Genomic DNA, 20732 nt, shown 5'->3' on the forward strand with positions numbered 1-20732 from the left:
TCTATGAAGCACAAATTTTAGTACAAAATACAGAAGATGTTTGCATATGCACATGGCATATTTGTTTATCACATTTCTTGATAACCCTCTCCTGTATTTCACTGACAGTTGGGCTATCTGGACATGTATCAGGAGAAAGTTCCATGGTTGCAGAATTCTAATAACAATTTTAATTAACTAAAAATGTTTGTCACAAACAGATGTTTTTAGGTTGCTCAAAGAATTGCTGTAAAAGGTAGTGCCACATCAGGTTTAACATAATAGTGAAAGTGCAACACAGTGATATGCTTCACTCTACTACTCACAGTTCAAGCACAGAGATCAAAATCTAGAATCAATCAATCTAAACTTAAAATCAAATGAAAGTGATATATGTGGAGGCTGAGGACAGGAGAAAGAGTAGGAAGGGACAGGCTGAAGATGCAAAGGCATAAGGGAGACTCTGTCACTGAGTTACAGGGCTCAGAATGGACCTCCCTGCAAAATGTAGCCTCAGACTTGACCCAAGATTTAGGCCTAAAGATTTTAACAGCACTTAAACATAGTGGCACTGAATTAATAGCCTAGTTCAAAGAATTTAACAAAGGACTCTGTAGAATTTACTAGAAGCATGACAGTAACTCACAAGCCTGACTTATGAATCTAGTGCATTTAGGAATCAGAGAGCAACATTCCTATTCCATTTGCTGTAGCACATTCACAGTCACACACTCACAGAGGCAGAGCCTGCTCAGGTGTGCACAGTCCCTGTACAGGTTCATCCCTGTGGGAAATGCCCCCCAACTCAGGGGAGGACCCATTTAGGACCAATGTTTGTAGGGTCACAGGGTTAGTCATAGTAACGTTCCATCTGGATTGCAATTCTGCTTGGCAACTTTCTCTGGATGTTCAACAAGGAAAATGCTCATCCACTTGGACTTGCTCATCAGCCAGCAACAAATCCTGGGAGCAGACAATGTCTCAGGAGGACCTCAGCCCCTGAGGTGCTGCTCGTCAAGGCCACAACCTAATGAGCATTTCTGAGATCACAGCATGGCCCCAGGTGGGTGATTCTGTATAAACTGTGCCCAAGTAGGTGTGGGCAGGCAGGAAAATGAGATGTTTAGTTTTCTGGATGCCAGTTGCCAGCAAGTTGCAGGAAGCCCAGCGCTGGACTGCAGCCTGGAGCCCAGGAGCCTGCTTTGGGAAGGCAGTGTCAGAGCTGAAAGCCCTGGCTTGGCACCCGGCAGTCCAGGCATACCTGTGGGGCCCAAGTGTCTTCAGCCACAGTTGGGCCTTTCCTGTGTCCTTGGGGATCCTGGCAATCAGCCAGGTCAGCTGCTCCACTTTGTTTGTGGGAAGATAAAAGAAAGGAAAGGAATGGAAATAGTTAAATTCGATCTGACATCCTCACCCCCTGCTCTAGTTTTGGATTTTGCTTCCCATGAGAAATTGTAAACACTGTCATGTCTGTTTGGCACTGGCCAGCCTCAGCCTATACCAACAAGAACTCATTCAAGGGAAGGGACCATGATTGCTCACATATGTAATTACTTATATATTATTTCATTGCCCTGTAAATTGTTGAACCTGATATGATGTAACGTAAGCCATTCTGTAGTTCAGTTACTTAATTATGTATTAGTGCATAGAATTATTTTCAAAATGGTGAATGAATGGAAAAATATAGAAGCCTAATTAACTTGGTTTAGTTGGGATGACTGAAAAAAGCCCCAAACCCTGAAAGCATGTTTATGATATACTAATTTGGTATATAATAAAAATAAATACATGAAATACTTAAAAACATTATAAACCATTGAATACAGAGGCAGCTGTTTATTGTAGTAGAACTGTTTGCTGAGAGGAACATGCTCATGTTGTAAACAACAGTGTTCTTAAAAATATATCTAAAATGTAACAGGCACAGCTGCTTGCTTGTTCAATTCTTGAAAGGGGATTATGGTAGTGATGTAGAGACATCAGTTGAGAGGTCTAAGAGAGAAGTGGAGTGCTATGTTTTGTGCTTCAAAAATAATGACCAAAACCAAACAGAAGGAATTAGGAGTCTATGAAGTGTCTCACAAAAACCCCATGTGTGCAGTGTAAAATCCAGAGAAGAGCCTTGTTATGTTATTGGTTTGTTTCCCAGGCAATTTGGAGGCACACATGGCACTGCACAGTCTCTGCTCCCTGGGCCTGCCAGGCTCTGGTGCAACCCTCTGCCTCCAGGCAGATCATGCCAGTGCCCAGGTATCTCCTGGTTTCCATCAAGCATGCTTTGATTAGCTATTTAGGACATGGAGCTTTCTGGCTGGATAAATAATCTCTCTGAAGTGTTTGGTGGTTTATTGCCAAGTACTTCGATTAAAAAACTGAGTGTGTGTGGGAACTGCACTTGTGACACTTGCAGGAATAATTGTGGCTGGTGACGGAAGCAGGGCTCCCTCTAACAGCTTTAGAGAATATATTGCAATAAATGTCTTGTTCCATGGGCACCAGCCTTTGCAAAGCTGCACAATTCCAGTGCTACCTTCCTGGCTGCTATAAACCAGCAGACTCAGGGGATAACCATCTTTTGCCAGATCCCACAGTCTGTGAACATCCTTAGAGCAGAATCTTTCTCATACATACATTTACAAATGGTTGTTTAGATTGCAGCAGAATGTTGGCTGTGCTTCTATGTCTGGAGCAGTTTCTAAAGAATTACATACTGCGAAAGAAATATAGTGAACTGTGCAGAAAAAAAGGTGAAACTGGTCTGCAACAAAAGGAACAGAATTTACATGATTCCATTGGAAAGATAACGATAATTTCATGAGAGCCGAGAATCAACACTAAAGAAATCAATTTTGACTGGCTGAAATAGCAATATGCACAAAAATACTCAGTGAGTAAAGAACTCAAGTCAAATGGGTTGCCTTCTACAGTGATAAACAACTGAACAGGCACAGGATTTGAAATTATTTAGAAAAAAATAAATCTTTCCAAACTTAGATATGTTACCTTAATGAGGTTTACCACCTAGGACTGCTGATGGGACCAGATCTAAATTTCAATATTTTTGAGCAAAACCTAACAAGAGGAGGTATAGTGATTAAAAGAGCTCTTGTGAAAATGAAGCTCTTTTTCCAGCTGTTTTCACAAGAAATAATTTCCAGGAGCTTTTTTGGACATGTTCAATGAGCTACTGATACAGAACTAAAAAAACTAAACACTTCTAAAGTGCTCCTTAGTACAACTGAACAAGCTTTAGTGCAATTCAGTGGCCCAATCCATTTTAAGTTATTAAGGTGAAGCAGGGATCTCCAGTGAAGGGCTGGTAATCCATCCACTGGGACAGCTGTCCAAAGCCAATGTGAGTGCTCCCAGCAGGGTTTTGTGTGGAAAACTGCATTTGGAGGAAGAATGAACATCAAAATATTTTGTTTTTATGCAAGTGTCCATCTCAATTAAATCAATTACATAATTTATAAATGATTTTGTGGCTTTGAATAGTGGCTTGCTTATTGAAGAAGACTCTGCTTGGTGTTAGGAACTTATTAAACTGAACTGCTCAAGGAGGGAAAAGAGATTGATTTAGGGCTCCATAGGTAACGGTGTATCATTCATTTCTTGCCCTCTCAAGTTCTGTTTATTCTCAGTTTGCATTTACTTTTCCTTTTTTTTTCCACAGCAGACATCACTTAACAAAATATTTATTTTCATGCCTACAGCTTTGTTTACTTAGGCAAATATATGGCCCAATTTCAAGAAAAAACACTTTACCACCACTTAATCAGAAATAAGCACATACTTAAGAGACATCTATTTGAAATACCTAGTTCTCTTGATCAGCCCAATTCTCTGAATTTCTGTAAATTTTCAATCCAATGAATGAGACTGAAGAGATAAGGAACAGAATGGTGAGGACTACAGCTCAGGGACTGAAGAGGTTATAGAAATGCTGTAGCTAAACCATCAAATGATAAAAAGAGCAAAACAAGATATATGAGAAAAGATAATCTACTTTAACCTACGCAATTTAATTGGAGATGAGCAGACTTTTGCAATATAAGCCATTGTCCAAGACACTTGAAAAGAAGTTCTGAAAATGTAATCAGAATAGACCTCTGCTTAAGAGCTCATCTATTCTTTTTCCAACCATGTCAATTAACCTAACAAAAGGCTTCTTGTATGAATTTTGCTTTGATGTTACAGAAAGAAGACACAACGATCTGCAGAGAGCAGAGGGTAGAATAACCCAGGATCATCCCAGAGCCAGCTGAAAACAAGTGGAGGCAGGGAAAAGAGCAGGTCTCCCACGTGCAGTCCCGGAACCGAGGGAAGCAGAAGAGCACTGGGCTGGGCACAGCGACAGCCCCTGGGCACAGGAGGCTCTGGGATGGGACTCTCGCTCCCGGCGCAGAGCAGGCACCTCCGGAGAGCAGCTCCAGCTGAGGATTTCTGTGGAGCTGACAAAGGCAGGCACACAAACGCCCAGATCCTGAAAATCCCTCTCTAATTCTTTGTCACAGCATCTTCAAGGTGCTAAACCCCGCAGCACTCTTAAAGTGTTTTCTTAGTAATTATAGCTACAGGGCAAACTAACACCATAAACCATGTATCCTTCTAGGAAACATCAATTTCCTCTTCTCAGGTCTCTTTCTCCTCTTCCACTTTTCTGTTTCAGGACCTGGCTCTTCATATTTTTCAGGCAGCCTTACCCTAACTTGGTTGGCTTTATTCCTACAGCCCTCCAGGGCAAGCAGAGCCAGCTAATGCCCACCTGAATAACAAGGGAGGCATCTCCCAGTTTTGTACTTTACCAGGCTTTGTCGCCTCATCTGTCACCTCATCTGTCACCTCTGCTCACCTAATTTTCTATCCTGATTAAAGAACAGTCCTTCCATCCAAGTCAGCTGCTGCCTCTGCCTGCTCCCACTTCTGCTAGCAAAACTTTTCAAGTCAGCCTAGGTTTGGGTTTAGGTTTAAGTCCCCAGCAAATTAGCTGTTGTCTGATGAAGTCAACACAATTGTCTGTTCCCCATTAAGATGTCAAGTGGTACCAGTGCTCTCCTGAGATAACCTGAATAAGATAATCATTGCCATTCTCCCCTTCCTGTTTTTCCCCTGCTCTTCTGTATAAATACTAATAGTATTTTATTTGCTAAATTAGCTAACTTATTTTTCAGAGTGTACCTTTCTTTTCCACGGATTGCTGTCCACAATAGAGATTTGTTGTTGGAATGTTCCCAGCTCTGACCTTGAATACACCATGGCTCTAACACTACTGAAAGCATCAGCTTTCTACAGCCAAATGGAAATCGCTGTCCACTGTCAGATAAGAGATAATGTGTAATAGACAAGCAATAAAAACATTTATGTTTGTTTTTGACTTTTTATGCAAACCCTCTGGTTTTAGCTATCTTGTTAAATCTAGTATTATCTTTGAAAATTAAGATTTTAGTATGTTTGGAACAGTTTGTTCCTGGTAAAGCATGAATGAGGGGGATTAAATTATTCCTGTATAGACTTTTCTTGGTGATTGGTAATTACACTGTCACTCATGATGCTGTTCATTGCACTTAGCTGCATGGAACTGGGTAAAAACATGACATTTCCCCCTGCACTGGACATAATGACAATCTATGGCTTTTCAAGGAATCATTCATCAATGAGGTACAGGAGTAAACAAAACATGGGGAAGACGCATTTGGAACACAGGCTTTTTTCTCTTCAAGCCACAGTATGAGAGACTTATTTTTACCCTGGGCAAGTAACAGGGGCCAGGTAGCCACCCCCACAATACGCTGAGAGCAACCAGTCTGCATGTGCTTGCTGAGCACACAGGCTCACACGCTCCTGCCCACCCACCCTGAGACAGCAAGCCTTTAGCCTTGGCGTGGGCAAAGAGTGGTGCCTGGGCTGCCTGTCTGTGGGGGGAACAGATGACATGATCTTGGGTTCAACAACATGATTTTGGGTTCAGCTTCACTGCAGTCAAATGCATCCTCCTAGCTCTCGACAGGGCTCTGTATATTGAAAAGCTGTGGGACAAAAGGTGCTGTCCCAATGCAGTGCTTCTGCTGAAAACCACACCAAACAAAAATGGATCCTTGTGGCAGAGAGCCACACTGAAGGAACAGCATTATGTTCTGAAAAGTTTCAAGTAGGAGAGAGAAGTTCGCATTTCCACGAAACGTCAATTAACTTAATTTGTTGTTGTATCTGACAAAGGACATAGTTAAGTCTGGAGAGGACTGAGTGAGTCCACAAAGAATCAAGAGTAAACACTTATGTTCTCAGCAGGCTTGTTTTTGCACCCAAGGTAAAAGTTCTTTGAAATGATGCTACAAAACATCCTGGCCTCAGTGAACCCTATCTTTGCACTTAGGCACAAAGTTTCTAATGTATGTTGGCCTCAGCCAACATTGCATGAAGTCTTTTCTTCCACTTTTAATAAATGTCAGCTGTCCTAAACACAGTACTTTGCAAACTGTCAGAGCTTTCAACACTGACCTATAACAGGTATGTTTTAAACACTTTTGGGAGGTTATTCTCTTGCCAGGGTCACTGTGACTCGTATTTTAAAAAAACAAATGACATCTCCCTGGCAGCAGTCTCTTTCCTCCCCTTCAACAATGTGCTGTCAATTTCCAACTCTGGAGACTACTTGCAGCATTATGTAAGCATAAACTTGTTTTTATCGATTGATGTAACATCAGCACACATGGAACAAGAAGATCAATACAGGGAAGAGCTTACAGTTTCAAAGGAAATACAGAGAAAACTGAGACAAGTCAGAGCAGGCGCTGCAACAAATATGTTTTTTATCAGCTAGGTGTTGTAGCAAAGTGCCATGAGAAATTCAAGGGGTGCTCATAGCTGATATTATAAGGGAACATCAGTGTAAATTATACCAGTTTATTTAATATTTTTACTATTTTTGTATTTAACTATATCTAGTATTTAAAGATAAACAGAACTACTCCACTATTGCTTATAATCCACAAAATCACACTGATAAACAAGCTGTATCTTTACTGATAATGCTTGACAGGAACATAGGAACACAGACTTTTAAATCAACATATATTTTCTTCCACTTCCAAGTGGCTGCAGTCAAACTGACAGTGACTTTTTATGAGAGCAGCAAAGCTTTCACACAGCTGTGAGCCCAGGGAAATATTAAAGCTTCTTTACCAGATTTTGCTGGGTTTGTGTGGCCAGGTGTGGGGAGCAGGGGGGCTGCAGGGGTGGTGGCTTTTGTGAGAAGCTGCTGGAACCTTCTTTCCCTGTGTCCCGTGGGGCCAATGCCACTGGCTGCAGGGCAGAGCCACTGCTGGCCAAGGCTGAGCCCAGTGTGGCACCTTTGGGACAACAGAGGTAAGAAGGTGGGGGAAAACCCGTGGGGAACAACACCTGGGGCAAGAGGTACTGGGAGGGGAGAGGAGAAGAGCCCTGCAGGGCAGGTCAGGCAGGAGCAGCTCAGGCTCCCCTCAGCCCATGGGGAGCCCTGAGGAGCCCACACTGCAGCAGCAGAGGCAGGAGGGGGCTGTGATCCCACGGGCAGCTCCTGCTGCAGGGGCTCCTGGCAGCACCTGTGGCCCCACAGGGAGAGGGGCCCACCTGGAGCAGGTTCTGCAGCAGGACTGGTGATCCTGTGGGATGCACCCTGGAGTGACAGTATAAGGATAAAATGTTTCTACAATCATGGAATATTCAGGGGAGTTAGAAAGGAAGGATAAGCCTGGCAGGCCCTGGGAAAATGTTAGACTGCACCTGTAGAATCATTTAATGACTATGATAAATGATGTTATTGTTAGATGCGATGACTGTTTGTTAATTGGATATAATTATTGTTTAATCGTAACAGAAATCATGAGAAACGATGTTGGGGGGCGCCTGATGGAAATTACAAAATCCATGCTCGGATGAAATCTATGTATACAATAGAACAATGTAAGTGGAATAATTATTATGTAGTTATATAATGATAAGGGTATAAAAACGTATTCATCCCAAACCCATGTCAGGTCAGATTTGGGTCAGTCTACCCCTCACACCCAGAGCTCTTCAATAAAAGCACCTGCATATAATCATGCTGTGATTATGTGTTCCTGAACACTAACAACAGGTCCTGGATCAGTGCACCCTCAACTGCTGCATGAGACTTCCTGATCCCCCTTCCCCTGCTGGGCTTGCTTACCTTTACCCCTACACTGATAAGGCTGTTATCAATGTATACAGCACCCCAGTCAAACTTGGGAGGATTGGTGCTTTCTCAGTGCTGCACGTTTTGAACAAGGAGAGATACTAAAAGCCTTTGTTTCAGTAGAAAGGTCTGACACAGTCAAATGCCCTTCCTTATCTGTGGAATTGTCAGGGATGCTGCCATGGGTTGTAAGATCAGTGCAAGGTCCCCTGCAACCTTTGTTGTGGAATTGCTCAGACCCCCTTCTGCAGGGTGTACCTTCAAAGTGTGGGGTGTGGTTTTTGGAACCATTCACTACTGAGGTATTGTACCATCAGGCATGATTTTCTTAAAAATTTTAATGTATCTTTACACTCACTAAAACTTCATGGATTAAAATACTTGCCCTTACACAGAAGTACAAAATGCCTCCCTTATTGTGCCATGACAGTTTTTTCATACACTTCAAATTTGTACTGGATCCCATTCTCTTCTTGGATATCAGCAGGGACACCTGGGTACCTAGGGAGAGAGGAGAAGAAAAAAAAAAGCCAACAAGCAGGTAAGAATATCATTATGATTCACCTGTAATTTATCCAATCAACCAGAAAAGCAAGTTATTTGGAAAAAAAAAATGAAAACATTGACTTTTAGAACAGGTACACCATTTTTAGGACTCATATTAACTACTATCCATGATTTATATGCACATAATACCCAACATTTTTTATTAAAGCCTCCAATATGTTATTCAAAATATCAGCCAAGGAAGATGAGATTATGAACACTTTGGTTTTTTCCTTGCCTTGCTTTTCCTAAGTTGGTTAGAAGAAATGCTAAGGACAAGGCTTTTTACAAGTCTGCAAGAGATTACTAAACAGGTGACTGCTACCACAGAAAGAGTTCCTCTATATTCCAGGTTTTCTAAACCACCTCTTATTAATAGACACTTTCAAAAATCTTTTCATCTCCCTGCAAAGGAAGAAGGATTTTGTATGAGTAATACTGACTTTGAGGGAGAGATATATTTTAAATTTATTTGCTAAGGTTTGGCATCGTCAGGTTTCCACTTCAGTGAGGAAATTACCTGTTATTTGACAAAATCATGTTCTAACACCAATGTTCATTTCAGTACATTGGCCAAAAACAACGTATAGCTAGGAACAGCCGAGAGGGAGCGTTGGGGTCAGATCTCAGGACGCTCAAATGAGCACAGAGTAGCTCACAATATATTGGAGCTGGAGAAGATGACTCATCCTCCCCACCCACCTTGTCTGTCCAGCATCCCTCTTCCCTGCCCCTGCCTATCCTCCCCCAGAGCCGTGCTAATCCATTCCTGTGCCCCCCGAGGAGAGTTTCACTCCTCATACTTTCTATTTCTTCCATTGCTGCTCTGTAACCAGCTGAGAGCCAAAACAGGAGCAGCAGGAGGAAAACAGGTTTGGTCCTCCCTGGTTTTGAGGCAGGTGTCTGAATTTTTGCTGCTCCTCAGTGCCTGTTGGGTGTAATCTTGTTGGAGAGAACATAAAAGCACAACAGAAATATGACAAAGATAATATAGAAGAAACCACAGTGAATGGCAGAAATGGTAAGTTTTTGTACACCTTTTCCTACTGCATTTATTAGGAAGAGGGAATTTTCTCAAGAGGGAAGGAATAACCTTAGAAATACATAAAACTCAAGCCATTTAATTTGTCTTTGGCAATTTTATAAAAGACATTCAGGGGCCAAATACAATTTACTAACATACTGAGAGTTACAAAGCTTAGTAAATATTTGAGTAATTCTAAACCAGGAAACAATAGGAAAAAGCTATTTTTGCAGCAAACTGACATAGACAATTCTTTACTGTGAAGATCATAGGAAAGGTGAAGAACACAGCAAGTTCCAAGAAAATCTGTGTAGAGTGTGGTGCCATTCCAGGTTGTAAGTGAAGTATGATTCTGGGGAAAAATTCACCTCAAACTCAAACCAACATGGCCTTAATATGACCCTTAAAACATTCAAATTAGATTACTCTGAAGACAAGCCTGGTACTCATTTTGGTACTTACTCTGTTAGAAGCTTGTAGTCTTTATGGTCAATTTCTGGAAAAAATGTGTCACTTTCAAACTCTTTCAAGATTCTTGTCACAAACAATCGATGATGAATTGGCTTCTCCATTGCTGCCTTTAGAAACAACAGAAACTCAGTCACAATTTTATGTATCACAGGCTTTTAGCAGAGCTGTGAAAATTACACTCTGAATCTCCTCTTTTAGACTCTGCTGAAGAGCACTTTCTAAAGGGATAATTTCACCCTGTGTCAGTTCCACCTGGTAAGTGGCAGCAATACCGAATTCTCAGAGCCTGGGGTATCCAACAGAAGTTAAGAACAAAATTTGAATAACCCTGTGAGAAGAAAGGAACAGTAGGCCCAGTAGCAACAAGCAATTTCTGAATCACACCTTTCTGGGAGACAGGAAGGTTTAAGTGCTGAAAGATGCCCACATCACAAGGTAATTTGTTCTGATGCTTAATATCATATCACTGCTAGGGATTTGTGCTGTATTTTTTGGAATTCCAGATATCAATCTACCCCTTGGTTTAACTTCAAAGTTGGATCTGTTGCTCTTCTCTGGAAATGCTCCAGCACCTCAATGTCTTTCTTGCTGTGAGGTGCTTAAAACTGATCACAGCATTCGAGGTGCAGCATCTCTGGATGCTGAAAGCTTTTACATTTCCAAGGTCCTCAGATGAAAATGTTCTAAGATACTGTTTGTTAGGTGAGGCTTTCACCAGCAAATTCAGGAGTTAGGAATATACATTTTGTTTTGAGATTGAAAATGGCAACTCTTCCAGACCTTGTGGGTATTACAATAACCCATGAGGAGCTACACTAGGGCTAGTTACAATACCTTTTTGAAAAGCCTGTAGCTGTTCCTCTCCGTCGCTTAAACTGGCAACGAGCAGTGCTTTTTGTGGAAGGTGACTCACCATGCAGCAGGCTATTAGCTACTACTTCAACAAGCACAGGAACCAAGTAATAACAAATGGAATCCAATAAAATTAATTAACCACTGCTGAGAGGCTAATTTGTAGAAAAGCTGCTCTACTAGAGATCAGTTAGAAATGAAAGAGGCAAGTCACAGCAGACAAGCATCGAACGGCACTGAACTGGTGTCCATCCAGTTTGTACACAAATACTAGTATTCTTCTTTGTTAAGGACAGGGAGATTAGAAGAGTCACACTTGCAAAATGACAGAATAATAATCTGCTTCACAAATAAAAACATATGTTCTGTAAAGAGAGACACTTCTGCTTTGTAGTAGAAGAACAAATCAAGCTCCTATCCAACCCTGTGGGGAATTCAGCTTCATCAAGAACTCTCTACCCCCACAACAGGCCAGGGAGGAGCACAGGGAGGGACCAACCACAGGCGGTGCAAAGAAAGTTAAATTTAATCCCAGGGAGACCAGATGGTGACCTCTGCTCTAGGGAGATGGTTTCATTAGCTGAATGAGCCAGCCAGCTGTGTCACCGTCCCCACATTCACAGAAGAAGTGCAGATGCCTCCTCAGCTGGCCAGACTGGCTCTGGAGGCTGTGTGTGTAGGTGGCCCGTGACCAGTAAACAGCAAAGAGAAAAGAGCTTGGGGAAGAGCAACAGGCTCAGGCTGGCTTCAGGCCACGTACTGCTCCTCAGCAGCTGGGACTGCCCCTGGCAGGGAGCCTGCAAGGGGCAAGGACAAACACACTTTTCCACTTGCTCTGCTCTGCTCAGGGCAACTTTCCCCCGCTGCTTTGGGATTCCAGCACACACTTAAATCAGCCACTGGCTGCCATCCCCACCCAGCCCCAGCCTCTGCCCACAGCCCTGCCTGTTAGAAGTCCCATCTGACTGTAGGATTGGTCAACAGATCACAGCTTAACTGTAATTTAGAAGGCATTATAAATTAAAAATCTGGAATTTCACAACGTGTCTTTGAAAAAAGTGTAACTGAGAAGTTTATATAAGATAAAGACACAATCTATAAATTAAACATAGATCACTAAACACAGATAATCAAGAGATAAAATATAGATTTTGATTTGAATCTCAAAAATTTAATATTTCATTCAACAAAACCAGCTGAAAAGCCAATATTCTCACATAATCACCCCCAGGCTATGGCTGACGTGATTATGGCCATGGGGGCAGACCCTGCCCCATGGACCTGTCCCACCACCCTGAGCCCTGTCACTCCAGTTACTGCCCATGGGGACAGCTCCTGCTCCCTTGGGAACACCTGGTCCCCCCTGTTCTTCAGAGGAAACTTCAGAGAAATAAATTCCGTGTCAAACACGAAACCTTCCACAGGTGGAGCCTCCAAAGGAGCCTGTTCAGGGAGGCCTGGACTCTGACACTGCCTCGGTGAAATACTGCTGAGGACATGGCAGGGTGGCAAAGGAGTTTTGTCATAGTGCTGTTCTTTCCACAAGGAATAAAGCAGGTCCTCACTGATATTCAATTCAGTCTTGCCCTGTCCAGCCCACTCCGCTGGTTTCACCATTTTTTTGGGACTGAAGAGAAATTAGAGGCACAGAGTTGAGCTGGTGGAATGGTGATATACTCACTCAACATCATAAAACTATACCATACACATAAGGAAATTGGCTCTGCTGGTTTTTGTGGATTTGTGTGTTTTTGTTGTTGTTGGTTTTGTTTGGTTTTCTTAACATCCTATTTAATATTTAAGGATGTGATGGACTTACAGGTCTTACTCCCAGCAAAACCTCAATGTTGTTTTTGGCCCATCTAAATCACACAGTTTAAATGTAGTTAAAAGAGACCAATACAGTTTATACTGAGTGGACTCAGAGTAACCTAGTCTAGTGGAAGATGTCCCAGTCCATGACAAGAGGTTTGGAATGGCATGAGCCTTTAAACCCTTTCCAGCCTAAACCCTTCTGTGGGCCCCTGACCCCCCCAGGGTGTCCAGAGAGCACTATTTTCCAGAGTCAAGGCCAAGACCTGAACCTCTCAAGAGACAATACCTCCACACAGGTCCAGCAGTGTCTTAGAACAGAAACCTGGTTTTGAAATCACAGGATTGTAGAATCTCCAAGGTTTAAGAGATTTCCAAGACCATTGAGCCCAACTATTAATGACTCTTCCAACTCTCCCCACTCACCATGCTTGAGGTGTAGGTGGGAGCAGCTTTGATATCCATGAATGAAATTTCTTGGGGATGAAGCAGAGCCAGAAGCTGTGCTCCAGTACATCTGATGAGCCCTAACAGCTGTGGGGGACTCCAGGGCCAGCACCAAAGAGTGAGCCAGCACCACAAGCCCCCAGCACACAAGGAGCACTCACAAGCCAGCAGACTGCCCCCCAAACATGAAGTGGTCACACAAAATCAGAGTGCCTGCCATGTGTGCAACAGCTTCAGAACTGCTGTAACCCACTGCTGGGCTCCTCCTGCCTCATCCAGGCAAACAACAGCAACCCCAGCTCCTCCTGGAGCTCGGGAGATCCAGAAGAGTGCACAGGGGATCCAGGGGGCATTGCAAGGAAATTTACCTGGTAAGTCTGTGCTGTAGAAGGCCAAAAGCCTCCCTGGGGGCATTGCTACTGCCCTGTGGCTACATTAGGAGATAATAAACCTGATGAGGGATCAGTGTCCAGTCAAATTCAAGATGACACCCACATGAGTTTTCCTGAACTCTCACTGAACTGACGGAGCTGTTTTCAATCTTTCCTGCCCTAACTTGCCAATACCAACGCTCCACCCAGCCTCTCCCTGTCCCCACTGCTCCCCATTTCCCTGTTGCAGAGGTCAGGTAGGTTTCCTAGACTGTGTGAGCACAGCATCAGTGTGACCTACATGAGGGCTTGGATGGCCACCACAGCTCACAAAGGGCCTGAAGCAGCTGATGCCAATCCTCCCATGCCCTGGAGAGAACTGTGTCCTTGAGAGCCAAGGGGCAGTGGGAGAGATGGCCAGAACCAACAGAGGGATGCTCTGTGTCCTTGTAAGTGTTCACAGCTTTGGCCCTCCCTCTCCTGCAGTCTGAGGAGGAAAAGGATGGGAACAGCAGCAAACCCCTGCCTCCATCCCACTCCTGGCAGGCAGCATCCTGTCCCAAAATGCCATCCTGGAGCACATGCTGTAGTGCCTTGGCTTGCCTCAGCTCCTCAAGGCTGGACAGGGCATTGCAGCCACCTGTACCCGAGACTGACTGGACACTCATGTCCCAAAGGTGCACTCAGACAGCTGGGCAGCTGCTGGCCCCTGGCCCAGCTCCCTGGCTGAGGGCAGGCCGGGCTGGTGCTCCAGCATGGTGTCTGGGCCAAGCAGAGGGCACAGCAGCCCAGACATCCTGAACGGCCCAGGCCACCCCCAGGGGTGCGGGAAACAAAAACCAGCAAAGCCTGGAAGGTCATGGCACACTCCCTGCTCACACCATCTACAGAAACAGGCCTGCAGGATTGCTCCCAGAGCTCGGTGACAACAGCCCTGACCAGGGTGGAGCTCCCCAAGGCAGACTGATGGTACTGTGCTAAGGCGAGCAGCTGTGTTAAAAGGCTCTGCAGGACAATAAGCCACTGTCTGAAATAACGATATGGGCCCCGGAGGTGCTGTCTGGCAATGGCAAAGCGGCTGCTGCAGCTTCTGACACACACCCTCACATCCTGTGCATTCCGCATCTGCTTCCCTTTCCCTGGAATCCCACTCCAACAGAATGTCACCAGACTGAGCTCACTGTGCCCAGGACCACAGACCGAGCTGGGCACAGCAGCTGCAGTGCTGTCCCCAGGATCCCCACATCTTCCCACTCCTCCTCCGACACCCACAGCAGCCCCTGACAGGCTCTCAGAGCACATGGCTGCCTGTGGTTGCACTCTGCAGCGATCCCGACGGAAAAGCACTGTGCCACAGGGAGCCAGCACCCCACAGAACAATTACCCTGCACACACCATGCTCCTTGCACACAGCATGACAGGGACAGTCTGAAATCCATAACAGAGAGCCCGGAGGCAGATCCCACTGGGAACCTGCAAATCTGCCACCTGCAAGAGCTTCCCCTGGTCTAAAAGGGCAGCAAGGAACTCTCATGGGAACAACTCTCATGGGAACATTCTTCCTGTTTGACAGTAGAAAGCATAAACGGACTTGGTTTTCTTCTGTAAGAGAGTCCTGTCACAGCCTGAATAATCACAATGGGGTAGATCTTTCTAGACAAGCACAGACCTGTATTAATGAACAAAATCAGGTCTCAACATTTGAGTCACACAAACTAGTGAAATCAAAATGATGCTTTAAAGCCAAATACCTACAACTACTGAATAAAATTATTCTCTTCAATTACCAATTGCTATTTTATTTCCCACACATTTCCACATAGTATAATGGAAATATTCCTGTAAAATCCTTTGTGCATCTTTAATACATGCACTAAAAATATTACTTGTAGTTTTGGCAGATGTGCACGGTCCCCATAAAACCCTTTTAATTAACATCACAAAGACAGTTTGAGTGCAGGAATCTGTATAGAACTGTCAGATTTCTCCCTAACTTTCCTTTGAAATGTCTTGGGCAGATGCTTGAAAGGGAAGAAACAGCTGAAATTTTCAAACTACAAAAGGGTTTGGGCTGGACAGAACCTTAAAGCTCATCCTGTTACATGGGCAGGGACACCTCGCAGTGTCCCAGTGTCCAGCCTGGCCTTGGGCAGTGCCAGGGATGCAGGGGCAGCCCCAGCTGCTCTGGGCACCCTGTGCCAGGGCCTGCCCACCCTGCCAGGGAACAATTCCTCATTGCCAAGATCCCATCCAGCCCTGCCCTCTGGCACTGGCAGCCATTGCCTGGCTGCTGTCCCTGCAGCCCTTGTCCCCAGTCCCTCTGCAGCTCTCCTGGAGCCCCTTTGGGCCCTGGAAGGGGCTCTGAGCTCTCCCTGGAGCCTTCTCTTCTCCACACTGGGCATTCCCATCTCTCTCAATGCTTGTCCATGTCCAGGATAGCCAGGTCTCCCATTACTTTACACATTCCCTTGTACTGATCAGCACAAACAGTACATTCCAATTTATTCTCGATCAAAACTGCCAATTTATCATGTGAGCATTGGTGAGGAATGGTCTAAAAAAAAGGCATTATTTCCTCCCAAATATCAGAAGCCTCCAAGACAGATGCTCTTGGAAGAAGCAGCAGAAGCAGCAGCTCTTTACAGCTGAGCCTGTGGCAGGGAAGGGGCAAATGCTGCTGCTCAGAGCTGGCTGTGGCTCTGCCCTCTCCAGAGACCCTCTGAGTGGCACAGGCACCGTCATGGCAGAGAGCCAAGGACATTTCTTCTGTAGGATAACATCTGATTACAGGCTGAGTAAGTTTGCACATGGAACTCATGGTGGACTTCACCACGAGGAACAACAGCGTTATTTCATATGCACCTCATCTTCTAACAGTCTTAGAAATCTCCAACTACTTCATCCCTTTACTGTGAAAGATGCTTTCCCTCAGACACAGAGGTTAATGAAAAGCACAAAGTGTAAAGGCAAGAAGTACCAGAAAAATGCATTTTCCTACCCTGTTCACAGGGCACAGTATCAGCCCTGATTCCTCACCAGGTGCATTATGGCACTGTCATCACACATCTCACGTCTGAGTGCCCAACAACAACTGCAGTGTATCTCCCAGCATGCCTGTAATGACTACAGGACAGCAGCACTGTTCCCTTTTCTGTTAAATACAATTTGCTTTACAATTCTTGACCCAGGGAGTGGGAGCACTGCTGGATGGGAAAGCAGAGTGAGTGCGACCTTTTGTTGTGTGGTTATCTCCTGTTATTGCAACACCATGACCTGCCAGCTCTCTCTAAATCCTATTTTCTCCTCCATTTACATGTACAAAGTGTCATACTCTGGGCTAAACATGCTGGAGCACTTTTCCTTCTTTTTCTTTTCACATCCTTTGCAGGGTCAGTCAATCTCAGTAAAATAAACACAAAACCATGGGCTCAGTAAAATAAACATAATAATATGGGCTTTTTCTAAAGAATCCAGCAATTTAGGTATTTATGAAAAGCTCTCAAAAGCACAATAACAGTGTGACACTGGCCCACTGGCAGGAGCACTGTTCAGCTTCTAGACAGGTATTCTGAGCTTGAGAGTTGAGATCCTGCTCTCTGAGACCTGTTCTGTTGCTATCACTGCAGTTTGCTGGTAATGTGAAGGGAAAGCACCCCCTAAAGCAGCAGTAATAGGAACTTCATCCTCATCCCATCACAGAAAATGAGTAATTTAGGAGGAGGCTAAATGTACCTTGTACACTGAAGTGCCTCCCACGATCCAAACCATGTCTACTTTACTTTTTAACTCTGGTGAATCCAAAAGAGCTAGAGCATCATCCAGACTTTTGGAAAGATAATGTGCTCCTTTCGGGGTTTCCCTAGAAAAAGCAAAGATCTATTACTAAATAAATCAAGGACAAGTCATCATGATCATCAATACACTCTAGACACAGAATGTGCTTTGCTGAATTAACAAATAACTACATGCTGCATGTCAGTTAATTATTTTGAAGTGCCTGTTATTGCTAAACTATGTTAAAAGTCTCATCTGACTGTAGGATTGGTCAACAGATCACAGCTTAACTGGAATTTAGAAGGCATTCTAAATCAGGAGTCTGGAATTTCACAGCATGTTTCTGAAAAATTGTAACTGAGAAATTTACATATCTGTAAGATAAAGACAATCTATAAATTAAACATAGATCATTCAATATAGATAATCAAGAAATAAAATGTAGATTTTGAATTGAATTTCAGAATGTTAACATTTCATTCAACAAAACCAGCTGAAAAGCCAATATTCTCACATAATCACCTGCCAATCCACCAACATCCTCCAAAGCAATAAAGCACTGAAAGTGGACATTTGTGTTTAAAAATATTTGAGTGACTGTGGGTGATGCATTCAAGAAGTGAGTTCTGAAAAAGGACAGTTCATCCACAAATCCTAATAAAAATGAACTTCAAAAAATGAACTTTGGGCCACCAGTGTAAGGAGGAACTAGGGAAATAGAGTGAAATACATGAGCCAGAAACACTACTGAAAAGTGTCAAATGGCTTGTGAGTAGAGCGAAAAGCAGTACTCATGATGCAAAGTAATGACAATTACCTTTGAATGAATTTTTAAATATTCAAAATTAAGAGTAAGGTAGTCATAAAACTCAGAACCAACAGCAGAAATGCTTTCTAAACAGGGATCAAAAATGCTACATTTGGAACTACTGTATGCTGTAACATTACAGACATTTTTTGGTGCAGGTTTTTATTGGTTTTACAGGGGCCTTATTTATCATACTTACTTGAGCTCCCTGCTGAGCACAATATTAATCCTGTCTTTTAAAGGACGGTTCTTCTCAGGGATAGAGAACCACGTTTTTTTACCCATTATCACTGCATTCTGTTTACCTGAGCAGGAGAGAATGGATTTGAATTGTTTAGAGACACTGATGGACTTGCCCTGCCTTGCCAAGCCCCTCTGCAGCAGCTAGCAAAAGCACCAGCTCAGGCCCCAGTTCTCAAATGAGAACTGATTTATAAACCCACAACAATTTCTAGCACAAGAACCACTCAAATTAAATCCAAAGCCAAAGTGCTACAGGTGATCAACCATACCCTAACATTCATGCATAAATATGATTTCTGACCTAGCCCAAGCATTCATAACCTGATTACCTCTCATATGTAAATCTGCTAACGAAAGGAATGTTTCTCTTTATGAGGAAAAGGAGTTATCAGAGAAAAAAATCCACAATGCCAACATGGTCACTCCTTCCATGTTGTTTCCAGGCTGAGACACAACAGAGGCAAAGGTGACATCCCTGGTGTGGAGATTTATGGCAGCATAATCCATTAAGAAGTCTGGTTATGAAGCACTTTACCTGCCCAGCATCTGAGATCACAGCTTATCAAAAGATCTGCACGCAGGACAGAGCAAAATGTTTCTCTGTAATTATATTTCAAACATCTTTTTTCTTGATCACAGCTTATTTCTGCCAGGTAAGATGCAACTTGCAGACATCTAAAAAGACTGACAACTGTCAGTTGTGTTCCGTCCTTTTTTAGTACGTACAGGGCTGCGAAGGGTTGAACCAGGTCTTCTAAATGTATGTATAAGTCTTTCACTCAGAACTGTTTCAAAATGAGATCAGGCATTCCTTGTGGACTATGTGACAGACATTCCAATCAGAAAATTGAATAAGTCACCTAATCAAAACAATATTTCAAGGCAGAAAATGGAGTATGGCACCTAATCAAAATGTAGGAACATATAAAGCTGACCAAAAGTGAGTTTTTACCAAACAAGTGAATTTTAACGGCATAAAAAAACCCCTGAACAAACCATGAAAAAGTGACCATGTTGACAAACAACTGCAGGATTTCTGCTCTATGGTTTGGACTTTCTGGTGCATGGATTTGGCTCAGCACTCAGAAAACTCGGCAAAATTACTGTCACAAGGGTCAGAGGGGTGGATCAAACGGCCAAGGCTGAGCCACAGCAAACAAGTGAGATAAGCTAATGCAAACTAAAAAAACCAAACCACCTCTGCTAATTAAGCAGCTTGTAAAAACCTTCCCATTTTAACTTGGAGTTTCGTGTAAAGACTTGTTAGGTAAACTTCAGATGAAGTTTTCTATTCTTCTGGTGAAAGAAGGACTTGAAAATTGCTCCCTAAGAGGAGCAATCTGCAACTCCTCTGAAATATCTGCTTCATCCTCTTTCCTCATCTAGCCCGAGCGATTGAAAGGGCTGAAATACAAGTGGGACTTGTCAGGGAAGGCAAGGCAGAGGGCCGAGGCAGGGAAAGGCCGGAGCCGAGCTTGGAGCGCCACACACCCCACGCGTTACCTTCCATACGGGCCGTGCTCGTCATTCTCTGGAAGTACTTGTACTCATTCCTGCCGGGGAAGCACGGACTGCGTTACAACGTGTATAAGAATAAGTTCTCTAGTTTATATATATATATATATTTTTTTTTTTTTTTTTTTTTAAGTTCTCTCATTTCAACGAAAAATCCCCACTCGTAATGGGTGTGTTGCCGGAGGCCGGGGAGAGGCGGTTGGACAGAGCTGAGCCGGTGCCTGGCCGAGACGAGACCTTTGTCCCCCAGCTGTGGTCGCATGAGCGATAAGCTGCGGCCACGGCATGAAAGCTATTTATGAAAAGCTCTCAAAAGCACAATAACAGTGTGAAAAACAACCCCACAGCCGCGCTCCCTCCACGCCGCCGCTTTCCCGCCTCACAGAGCATCCCCTCAAGCACTACAGCTCCCGGCGCGCCCCGCGCGGCCCCGCCGCGCCCGCCTGCTGCCGCGCGGCGCGGGGCACGCTGGGGGCTGTAGTGCGGGCGGGGGGCGCAGCGGCGGGGGGGCCGCGGTACCTGAGCGGCGGCCAGGGCAGCCGCCCGTCCTTGCCGATGCCCATGTTCTGGCTGACGGCCACGATGGAGTTGAGCGAGCGCGCCATGGCCGGGCCGCTCCGCTCCGCGCCGGGGCCGTGCCGCGGCCGTGCCGTGGCGGGGCGGGCCGGGGCGGGCCGAGCGGGCGCATCCGGC

At 44.3% G+C, this 20732-nt stretch overlaps 1 protein-coding gene across 4 annotated transcripts; it reads right to left on the reverse strand.

The window, feature by feature from the left end:
- Positions 1 to 20727, reverse strand: DHFR (dihydrofolate reductase). 4 transcript variants are annotated; one of them, XM_077172232.1, is made up of 6 exons: positions 20559 to 20727; positions 18481 to 18586; positions 17432 to 17558; positions 10209 to 10324; positions 8568 to 8677; positions 1 to 1325 (listed from the first exon to the last, which is right to left on the reverse strand). In XM_077172232.1, exons 1-5 carry the CDS (start codon positions 20725 to 20727, stop codon positions 8590 to 8592), a joined length of 606 nt encoding a protein of 201 aa, XP_077028347.1. In that variant the 3' UTR covers positions 1 to 1325; positions 8568 to 8589. The 4 variants fall into 4 exon arrangements, with proteins under 4 accessions (XP_077028347.1, XP_054508209.1, XP_054508208.1 ...); XM_054652234.2 differs by lacking the exon at positions 1 to 1325 and adding an exon at positions 20028 to 20077 and having other exon boundaries at positions 8497 to 8677; positions 20559 to 20692; XM_054652233.2 differs by lacking the exon at positions 1 to 1325 and adding an exon at positions 20028 to 20095 and having other exon boundaries at positions 8497 to 8677; positions 20559 to 20685.
- Positions 20728 to 20732: the final 5 nt, after the last annotated feature.

This window comes from Agelaius phoeniceus, chromosome Z (assembly GCF_051311805.1).
Source record: "Agelaius phoeniceus isolate bAgePho1 chromosome Z, bAgePho1.hap1, whole genome shotgun sequence".
NCBI lineage: Eukaryota > Metazoa > Chordata > Aves > Passeriformes > Icteridae > Agelaius > Agelaius phoeniceus.